The 11,467-nt window shown below is 40.1% G+C and overlaps 1 protein-coding gene across 1 annotated transcript; it reads left to right on the top strand.

Annotated features, from left to right (window-relative positions):
• Window positions 1–5,545: 5,545 nt before the first annotated feature.
• Window positions 5,546–10,755, top strand: yrdc (yrdC N(6)-threonylcarbamoyltransferase domain containing). The gene is made up of 6 exons (XM_031740716.2): window positions 5,546–5,794; window positions 7,775–7,970; window positions 8,658–8,772; window positions 8,865–8,984; window positions 9,245–9,375; window positions 9,950–10,755. Exons 1-6 carry the CDS (start codon window positions 5,623–5,625, stop codon window positions 10,017–10,019), a joined length of 804 nt encoding a protein of 267 aa, XP_031596576.1. The 5' UTR covers window positions 5,546–5,622; the 3' UTR covers window positions 10,020–10,755.
• The last annotated feature ends 712 nt before the right edge of the window (window positions 10,756–11,467 follow it).

Genomic DNA, 11,467 nt, shown 5'->3' with positions numbered 1-11,467 from the left:
TAGATTCATTACACACAACTGAAGTAGTTCAAGCCTTTCATTGTTTTAATATTGATGATTTTGGCATACATAACTCATGAAAACCCAAAATTCCTGTCTCAAAAAATTAGCATATCATGAAAAGGTTCTCTAAACGAGCTATTAACCTAATCATCTGAATCAACGAATTAACTCTAAACACCTGCAAAAGATTCTTGAGGCTTTTAAAAAGTCCCAGCCTGGTTCATTACTCAAAACCGCAATCATGGGTAAGACTGCCGACCTGACTGCTGTCCAGAAGGCCATCATTGACACCTTCAAGCAAGAGGGTAAGACACAGAAAGACATTTCTGAATGAATAGGCTGTTCCCAGAGTGCTGTATCAAGGCACCTCAGTGGGAAGTCTGTGGGAAGGAAAAAGTGGCAGAAAATACTGCACAACGAGAAGAGGTGACCGGACCCTGAGGAAGATTGTGGAGAAGGACCGATTCCAGACCCTGGGGGACCTGCGGAAGAAGTGGACTGAGTCTGGAGTAGAAACATCCAGAGCCACCGCGTACAGGCGTGTGCAGGAAGTGGCCTACAGGTGCCACATTCCCCAGGTCAAGCCACTTTTGAACCAGAAACGGCGGCAGAATCGCCTGACCTGGGCTACAGAGAAGCAAGACTGGACTGTTGCTCAGTGGTCCAAAGTACTTTTTTCGGATGAAAGCAACTTTTGCATGTCATTCAGAAATCAAGGTGCCAGAGTCTGGAGGAAGACTGGGGAGAGGGAAATGCCAAAATGCCTGAAGTCCAGTGTCAAGTACCCACAGTCAGTGATGGTCTGGGGTGCCATGTCAGCTGCCGGTGTTGGTCCACTGTGTTTTATCAAGGGCAGGGTCAATGCAGCTAGCTATCAGGAGATTTTGGAGCACTTCATGCTTCCATCTGCTGAAAAGCTTTATGGAGATGAAGATTTCATTTTTCAGCACGACCTGGCACCTGCTCACAGTGCCAAAGCCACTGGTAAATGGTTTACTGACCATGGTATTACTGTGCTCAATTGGCCTGCCAACTCTCCTGACCTGAGCCCCATAGAGAATCTGTGGGATATTGTGAAGAGAAAGTTGAGAGACGCAAGACCCAACACTCTGGATGAGCTTAAGGCTGCTATCGAAGCATCCTGGGCCTCCATAGCACCTCAGCAGTGCCGCAGGCTGATTGCTTCCATGCCACGCCGCATTGAAGCAGTCATTTCTGCAAAAGGATTCCCGACCAAGTATTGAGTGCATAACTGAACATAATTATTTGAAGGTTGACTTTTTTTGTATTAAAAACACTTTTCTTTTATTGGTCGGATGAAATATGCTAATTTTTTGAGACAGGAATTTTGCATTTTCATGAGTTATGTATGCCAAAATCATCAATATTAAAACAATGAAAGGCTTGAACTACTTCAGTTGTGTGTAATGAATCTAAAATATATGAAAGTCTAATGTTTATCAGTACATTACAGGAAATAATGAACTTTATCACAATATGCTAATTTTTTGAGAAGGACCTGTATATACAAAGTATGTGTAACTTTTCTGTTGAGTCTCATTGCAGTAGTTGGGTTTTAGCAACTTAAACGCTAATTAATGCAGGGAAAAGGCAGTAGATCCTTTGTTGAAAAGATGAACTCCTTATAATAATCCTCAAGATATCCACTCTGAATTGATTGAAATGACCAAGTGTTGTCCAAGCACTGATAATTTAGAGTTTCATTGTCCTGTTCAAGGTCACACACACCTTAGCAGGAAAACAAAACTCGTCTGTCCTTGTACTGTATCCTCGTACTGTACTACAGGTCCTAACAAATGCTTTAGGCTGGTATGCAAATAACCATAATGCACTGTATATGAGAGGATTTTGCTACAATTTTAATCATGCATTGCTCCCAGCGGGAATTTAAAGAGCTTGGTCACACAGCTTCTCACGTGGCTGTCTTATAATATGAAGTGATTTCCTCAGTATTTTGTTTTGTTTTCTAGGAAGCCTAGTGCAGTCCAGATAATGTGATGATTCTTTTTTTTTACTTTTTTTGAGAACCTGTGATCAGATCTGCCTGTCTCCTTAAGCGACATAACGTCAATAAGTTGCCTATAACTTAAACTAACTTAAAATTGTATATGTTAATTTATTTAAATGCCTCATTCTGTCAGTATAATGATACTGTTGTCTTTGAGATAGCAGAAATAATCTATTAATTTATTCCAATCACATGTTGTTTTTTTTAAGTTGAGCTGCTTTTTTTGTTACTGAATTGTTTTACCTTCATAAAAACGTAGTAAGTATTGTAAAAAGAGGTAACTGCACAGTCAAGCAAAATATCCTCTAGGATCTGCTTGTTTGCAAAAACTTGCCCACAACTAAACTATAAAGAACTACTGTCAACATCCCATCTTCTTTAGGGTTGTGACCCTCTCAGGGATGCATCAAGTCATAACTGTTCCCTGGTTCCCACAATTTGTTTCTCAGACATGCATTTTCCTTGCCGGACGGCCCACACTTGCAGTAGCCCTCGTTTTTGCTGCACTCTTCGCTGTCTATTGCACACTAACTTGTAAAGTTGGTTCTGCATATCGGTTAGGCTGATTTGCAGCACCACTACAGAGTTTTTGTATAAACCTGTAAAGTAGCATTTAAAAGATGGTGTCCTGGTGACAGTGTAAATATGGTACATTTTAGTGTAAACATCTTTGAAAAACTTGTAGATTATTCTAGAATTTGTATTTTTGTATAGACTTTTGAATTGTTAACTCAGAGTTTGAACCTAATGTATACTCTCTGTTCATTCTTCTCCCCGTCACATTTATGCAGAAGATGTTTTTGCTGTGTTTTAGTTGAATAGTTATACAAGCCGCTGGGCTTCTGTATAGTCCACATTGTAAGAAAATATATGTAACGTATAGCCTCTGGCTCAGAGTATAATTTAACAGTATTGTTTCGCATGGGACACAATGCAATGATGATAGAGTAAAGGCATTATGCCCTGTAAATGGCAGTAGAGCTTCTTGGCCTTATAACATTAATTGTTCTTGCCTTGATGGGTCTCTGCTTTAGTAATCGACATATTGGCACACTCAGTTTTCACATTCACCGACTCTCAGGCAGCCATTCCAGCAGCAGATCACACCAAGGCAAAAGCATGGAGATTTTCCACTTGTGATATTGGGAAAGTCTAATGGGCTTTCCCAATATAATATAATAATATTGCAATAATATTGCAGCGTTGACTAAAAAAGAAATTAAACTCAGCTCTATAACAGATGCAGACATTGTGATTCTGCTTTTAATTTCCAATTTGCAGAATCAATCTTTTATTAAAAAAAAAAAAAAGAAAAAAAAATTTGAATCTGGCTCCTTTTTTGTGTGTGGTTCAGGAAATTTATAGGTGCCACAAGGCAAACTTCCTCCCATAATACAATATTAATTAGATGTCTGGAGCATCTAAATCTGACATTGACTCCAGTGGATATTAAAATCATTCCCACAAAGAAATAAAAATACCACCGGGAGTCGTACCTATTCACCATTATAGGTTCTCATACAAATCATTGGTGAACCCAACTATGCAATTTTAAGTGTGGTATTTACAAGTTCACTTAATGACTCCAAGATTAAATGGTTACTTATGCCATGAAATAACATTTGCTGCAAAATAGTTTGAGCTATGGTTCTCCTGAACATTTTGCATTGAATGGTGTGAATCTGGACTCTAGTGAATCCATAAAGTACCGTTTCACAGCCACCCCATCGCCTCTGTAATTGGTTTAATATCAGCTGGATTTGCATGTTTAAGTATTTGGCAGTTTTGTTGTTTTAATCAGATATTTTCTGTTTTAAGCTTAAACACGTTTAGGATTCCCTCCAGTTTGATCATTTCACATTTTCGTACGCTTCAGTTTAACATGTGAATTATTGGTTTCTATCATTAGACAGAGAAATTTTCTCTTTGGCCAAGTTCACGTGGCTGATATTTGCATCAAGCTGTAGTGTCAGCAAATCAATTGTGGCGACATTTGTTTGGAAGCAGATTGTCACAAGTGTAGATTCTTTGGAATTTCTGCCATCAACATTACCGCCAAACAGGCTATATTTTCCAGGAACGGCTGGGGCAGGGAGAAAGAGGAAAACGACATGCTTCCAAAGGAATGTCTTGACACCCAAAGAGTGAGGAAATGTTAAGAATTTGTATTTTTAAAAGAATGTATAATGTGAAACTGTTTGCTTATGCGTTTCATATAAATATGAGTAACTTTCTGAATTGAGAGCAATATAATACTAATAAAACCTTATCACTGAAATGTTTGCTTGGTGAAGCATTTTATTTGTGTTACTATAATAGAATTCATTCATTTAGTTAGATAGCAATCAGCAGTTGGGAGGAGTCTTCCTCTTCTCTTCATTTCTGGGGTGGTGCGGACACATCCTGGGGTGGTGTGGACACATCCTGGGGGGATTTCCTCTGTAACATATGACCAGTATCATTTTTAAAAACCATTAACCATTTGTAGTACAATTCAGAGACCAGAACTCACTTCTAGGGTACGACGCAAGTCCTTCAAGTCATTCTCGATCATTTTGCACAGGGCTACTTTTTCAGACAGGTCCACCAGTCTGTCCTCGATGTCCTGTAGAACCTGTGGAGGACGTGTTGGTTAAAATGGCTAACACCATCAGGCTAAAATGTCATGCTGTGACTCACCTGGCTAGTCTCCGAGCCTGCCTCATCAACGCACCCAGACGGCAGATCCTCTGCGCAACCTGCAAGTGTTCAAAACATACCTGGAAAAACCTGCTGACAACATGAAAGCTGGAGGGCAGCAGGCGACCTTACCAGTTTCCGAGGCCATGATCAAACACACATTTGTCTTGCAAGCTCAGCGTGTTTCATAGACGAAGGGAATTGGGTGTTTTTAAGCAGGTGTGCACAGGTGATTTATAATTTACTAATTAGTGAGTGACGAGGGAAGGAACTATCTGCCCAGCCCACATATGTTTCTACCACTGGGGAGGGACAAAAAAAAAGGCACCAATGAGTGAAAGGGCATATTTCGGGGTATAGTTTCCCATTTTCGACTTAATTACTCAAAGTTCTGAGAAATTCACTTGAAATTAATAATCTGTTTGGTTTTTTGTTGTTTTTTTCCCTATTAATAGCAAAAAAAAACAACAACATAGGTTTGTTTTTCCCAGTGAAAGTGTCTCGTATTAAAAATTTTTTATTCACTACTGTTTTTCCTCTTTTTCCCTAAACGTGGTGTATTTTATTAAAAAAATTTATTTTTGATATAATGAAAACCAGGCTCATAATTTTTATTTATTTGCAAAGGGTAAAACAATGAGCTAAAGAATGCAGTTGGCATTCGGTTTAGCAAGATAGATAGAGAGATATCTCTTTAGAAATGCTATAAGTATATCTGAAGTGTGAAATTATACTCGTTTTTATGGCTGTCATTGGTATTAGTCTGCATTTTTCCGTGCCGCTGGCCCTTTAAGTAAATTGGTGTCGTCATGTTTTGGGGGGCGTAACCCGGAAGAATTCTATCATCTGGTCCCACGACAACACGTTGCTTGTGTGAGACAGGCTAGTCCTTCGGATGAACGCTTGATTTTATGAAGCTGGTTTGTAGTATTGCTCCTGTATTAGTAAATATATCTAGAGGAGTTCACGGTTCAGTCGCAGCTCGTCGGATCAGAGCAGAGATGTGTAAAGAGCTCAAGACTAAAGTGTTACGTCTGTTACCGCCGACCTCCAACGGACCGACGGTCCATCGGGACGAAACAGGTAAATGTGTCTAACATTCAAAGTGGACGTAGGTCTCGCTTAGTGAAGCAGGGTGTGTTTGTAAACAGCCATTCACCTGCTTGTAAACAGGTGAAACGCTCTGATTGGCGCTAAGCAACGTAAATACTGCACCATGTTGCATCAGATTCCTGGTTTTCCTGTTATGTGTGACTCACAGTGATTTTAACATCTAAAACTAAGCTCCAGTTAAGTCACAGTAGAGTGAGCACTGCCAGTTAGGATGAACTGCTTACTTTGTATCTATACAGCTTTTTGCCCAAACTAGAAATTAGTGGCAGAAATCCAAAATAAATTCAAAGTTGTACACCTAATTCTTGTTGTTTTAGTCATTATGTATGCTGTATTCCACTGTAGAAAAAGGAAAACAAACGTTAAAGAAATTATTAAAAGCCCCAAACTACCTAACGTTCATGCCTCTGTCCTGTGTGAAAACCTCAGGTCCTCATCTGGCCCTATCCAAATGGATTTAAATTACTTATCCTGCCTCTTGGGATACTTGGGTTGAACTTCAGCAGATCCTGTTGACAATCACTGCTTTAACAGGTTTAACAGTTAAACAGGTGTAGAATGAAATGTACAACATATGATCACCTAAGATGGCGAGTGTATGTTGACAGGTGTTCCTAATGTTTTGAAACTGCTTCTACAAAGATCTGAGAAAGAATGGGTCTCTGAGCAGCTCAGTGAGTTCCAGCGTGCTACCATGATAGGAAGCCACCTGTGCAGCAAGTTGTCACATTGCCTCGCTACTAAATATTCCACAGTCAGCTGTGAGTGGTATTATAACCACTCAGCCATGAAGTGTGATTTTACCACTTCATGGCTGATGAAGTGTGATCACGGTGCAGACTCAGCGGATGCTGAGATGTATAGTGTGGAGAGCTTGCCAACTTTCTGCATTGTCTGTTTCTATGGACCTCCAAAACTTCACGTGGCCTTCAGGTTAGCTCAAAAGCAGTGTGTAGAGAACTTCATGGAATAGGTTTCCATGACTGAGTGGCTTACATCACCAAGTGCAATGCAAAGCAATACAGTGGTGTAAAGCACGCTGCCACTTGACCCTAGAGCAGTGGAGACGTGTTCTCTGGAGTGATGAATCACATTTTTACATCTGGCAATCAGTTGCCAGGAGAACAGAACTTGCATTGTGCCAAGTGTAGCATTTGGTGAAGGGGGGAATTATGACGTCGGGTTGTTAGTCAGAAGTTGGGCTTGGCCCCTTTGTTCCACTGAAAGGAACTCCTAATGCTTCAGCACACCAAAACAATTTAGACAATTTCATGCTCTTAACTTTGTGGGAATAGTTTGGGGATGGCCCCTTACTGTTCCAACATGACTGCACACCGGTGCGCAAAGCAAGGTCCATAAAGACATGGATGGGCGAGTTTGGTGTGAAAAAACTTGACTGGCCTGCACAGAGTCCTGACATCAACCCGACAGACACCTTTGGGTTGAATTAGAGCAGAGACTGCGAGTCCAACATCAGTGTTTGACCTCATGCATGCACTTCTGGATGAATCTGGATGGTTAAATATAGTATATACTGGGATTAGGTAAGATTGCATCTGGAAAGGTGTTACATCACCTGTTCAGTTGTGTGAGTATGATTTCATCAGGTTGCTTACCTATTAACACTTCAGTTGTGTACTTTTTGGGTTTGTTTGTTTTTTTTTAGCTACTTCAGGTGTGTACTTTTTGGTAGTCAACAAACACATTACGCTATACATTTTTCTTCCTGTTTTATCACTCCCCTTAATGTATTTACATTGCATTCACGATAGCTGATGAGCCTAAATTTGTACCTATACATTAAGGAAAATGAAAGCAATGAAGCTAGGGGAACATGTTTAGAGTAGAGTTTTTCATTTAGATGCCCCAACCTCCTCACACCATCCATTCATACCGTTGTGTCCTTCTGTGGATGACGTCTCATTAACACCCCTTGTTTTTGAACTGCAGATGGTGCTGAAATCCTGAGCTGCACAGTAAAGGCTCTGAAAGAGGGTCACATTGTTGCGGTGCCCACAGATACCATCTATGGCCTGGCATGTCTGGCCCAAAACTCCGACGCCGTCAGAAAAACGTATGACACAAAAGGACGAAACGGACAGAAGCCGCTGGCCATCTGTGTAGGGGAAATTCAGGATATCTATAAGTAAGTGTGCTTTTATTTCACTTCAATCAGGGCACATGTTGTGTAACTGCTTCATTGTAAGTGCAGTCCTGTTTTTCTAAGCCAACTATTTTGCACAAACATATTACTCATTTCCAGAAGAGTCACACATGCATGAGGCACAGATATCATCTCCACTCAAATAACACATTTTACATTTTGAGTGACAGGCACACCTGCTGTCAAAGGACACCTCGGTAATTATTATTCGCGACTTCATTCTGTGACTGTATGTTCTATCGCCGTGCAGGCATGTCGCAGTTCTTTGAGATTTGTTAAAGCTTTGTGGGAATTAATGTGAAACAAATTAAATCAGAGAATGGTGGATATTCCAAAAAAATATTCTGGCCTGAAAAACAATTATTTTATTATCAAATAGTTATTTTGGCTATCAGTCGTTTGCTTCATTAAAATTCAGAAAATGTTGAAATGGCCCAAAGCAATTTTTCCACAATGCAAATTGGTGTCGTGACATCATGAGTTCAAAACTTCATCACAAAAAACAAAACAGGATCAGAGCAGAGAATCATTTTCCCAGAAATACAAATCAAATAAAACACAGCTGCTTTTTTTGCAGTGATGCAGTCATTAATGGTCATTTATGTTGTTTTCTTTATAGTTTTTTGGGCTAGAGTAAACACCAGTATGGTAATGTGATGTCATGTGCAGGTACTGCAAGGTGAAGGTGAAAAAAGAGCTGTTAGGTGACCTGCTCCCCGGTCCTGTCACCCTGGTGTTTGAAAGGTCTGAAGAACTGAACACAGACCTGAACCCCTTTACCTCAGTGAGTTTGCTTCTTTTTAATTGAATAGTGCTGAAAATAAATTGTTTGATCCTAAGTGTGAATTGTTGTTTACACATCCATGTCTTCCTCAGCTTGTAGGTGTACGTATCCCAGATCATCCCTTTATGAGGCAACTTTGTCAGATGTGCGGGGAACCACTCGCACTCACAAGTGCCAACATCAGCTCACAGACCAGCACAGTGGAAGTACATGTAAGTACTAAGAATTGAGTAAAGTGAATTCACTGTGATGGGCAAGAAATCAAACTCACTTCATTCATCTTTTTTCCCCATTGTGATACTTTGTTTGAACTTCAGCAGGTTGTCTTTACCTGTTTAAATAATTGACTTGGTGCCATATGATTGGCTGATTAATTATTTGTATTATTGAGCAGTTGAACAGGTGTACTGAACATAGCGGTCAGTGAGTGTATGTGTGTAGCCCTAAATGCTGCTGGGTTTATCCTCTGAAGGAGTTCCAGGAGCTCTGGCCCAAACTAGCTGTGGTTGTGGATGGTGGACCGATAGGAGACCAGAGCCGCCTCGGATCAACAGTAGTCGACCTGTCAGTACTCGGCAAATACAGGATCATCAGACCAGGCTGGTAAGTTCATCCCTTGTTTCAATAGTTTCTCTCCAAGTGAGATAAAACTAACTGTTGTAACTGAATGTTTAAACGTATAATTTAAACTCCTTCAGAGTACTTCAGACACATTTTTCCACTGACAAAAAATGGACTGGGAAAAAACATTTTCAAACCAGAACTGAGCAAAAGTAAACTCTGAGTCTGATGTATTAAAATATCCAAAGTAAGCAGTCATACGTTGCTCAAGTGACCTCAATTAGAGGTGGAAGTTATTCATATGACTTAAGTTTAATGTTATATCACCAGTTTATTCCATAGCTTGAAGAAGGGGAATGCATGCATCCGAACTGACTCACTGTTACTTTGAAATATCCACGTTTCCAGCCTCTTCCAGTGTTACAGGGAGAGGCTGGATATCAGGCCCACAAACGAGTGATTAAAAAAAACATATTTAGAGTCAGTCTGTCGCATCGTGTTAACACTCTTCTTTCTCACTCTGACCCTAACACCCCCTCTGCCCCCAAACCACCCATGTTTCCTCTGAAGTAGACTTGGTACATTAAACAAGAAATGACTTTAATTTTAATTTCAGTGCCCTTTCTTCTACGGTTGATGTGCTCAAGCACAAATATGGACTGTCAGAGCACTCGGGGGAAGAATGACCTTTGAACTCTCCACACTCCAAAAATCACGCACAACCAGCTCTGACCCGGGGCTACTTGGGAGGAGATGAATCCGTGAATCAGCCTTTGCCGGGGAAGACTGTATCTCAGGAGGACTGAAACTGCTGATGGACGATTTTGTTCCAGTGGCAGCTTCAAAGTCTTGGGTATCTTTTTCTTATGTCTTAGATGAGCATATTTTGTTTGTGTTTCTGTCATGACATTATTTGGGAGTTTAAGCTTTTAACTATCATTTATACAGAAATAGGTCAGCTGTATAGTAAGTAATGTGGTCATGGGCGAAAGAATGGTTTGAGCCAGCCTTTTCGCAACATGATCAGAGCTGTAGTAAGCACTTATTTAATGGTCTGATTGAATGTGTGTGATAAAATAAATCAACTTTTTATTTAAGGGGGCTGTAAACTGTTTTTTGTGGGGTTTTTTGTTTGTTTGTTTGTTTTTTAATCCTGTCATTTATTTTTTTCCTGTCAGCGTGAAGATTGCACTTCAATTGTTAGCATCAACACTTACAGTAAATCCTGTTTTACATTGTAGACTACTAATACTGGAACATTTGAGTTGTTTCGTTGGCACATGGATATAATTTGTAAAATTCCTCTCATTTGAATGTTAATAACTGGAGTACATGATTAAATCTTCAGTGTCTGATTGGACCTTGATTAACAGATGGTGCAACATTGGCAAATCCACAATAAAATTATATTTTTTCCCAGTCTCACAGTTTTATCCATGCACAAGAAGCTATCAGAGATTTATTTCTGTCTTTATCCACTGGTGTCTGGATTTTCACTCAAAACAGCTTCTTAATGGAGGGTGAAATCAATAGAGCAATGTTAAGTGTTTAAAAAGGAGCAGAAACCACTTACAAACTGGCACCCTGGACAGGGAAATCAACTTAGGATCATTCAGAGAACCCACTTTTATTCTCAAAAATGCCGGTCTCTGCGAAACCTTTCATTTTAAAAGCTATCAGAATCTTAATCAAGTCCATACAGAGTGTGCCCCAGGGTGCCCCAGTCAGTGGGCAGGTTTATATTCATTAATGCGTTCAATCACTTTGAGCCGTAGCCTTTCATGTCCTGACTTCTTGCTTCAGTGGAGAAAAAAAAAAAAACAAGGTCCCATATGCTTACAGTGAAGTCTTTTCATATAGGAATTACTCAATCTTCAATTGTATTTGGGTAGATAGTGGGTCTGTGGTGTAGTACTTGACACGTTATATGGGAAAGATCCCCAGCTTGAGACTAGGAGGAGACACAATCCCAGCCTCGGGGACTCACAAGCTTGTGCTGATGAATGGGAGGGTTGTGTTAATAGTAGTACCTAGAGTAAAATCTGTGCCAGAGGCCTCAGGAAATAAAGGAGCGGTTGAAATTACCCGATTTTATTTGGGTAGATCAGAAATTAGTATTCTTGGTTGGTTAGTT

The sequence above is a fragment of the Oreochromis aureus genome, linkage group 11 (genome assembly GCF_013358895.1).
Source record: "Oreochromis aureus strain Israel breed Guangdong linkage group 11, ZZ_aureus, whole genome shotgun sequence".
NCBI classification, from domain to species: domain Eukaryota; kingdom Metazoa; phylum Chordata; class Actinopteri; order Cichliformes; family Cichlidae; genus Oreochromis; species Oreochromis aureus.
Note: the sequence above shows the minus strand (reverse complement) of the source record. Positions and strands in the feature narration are given on the sequence as shown.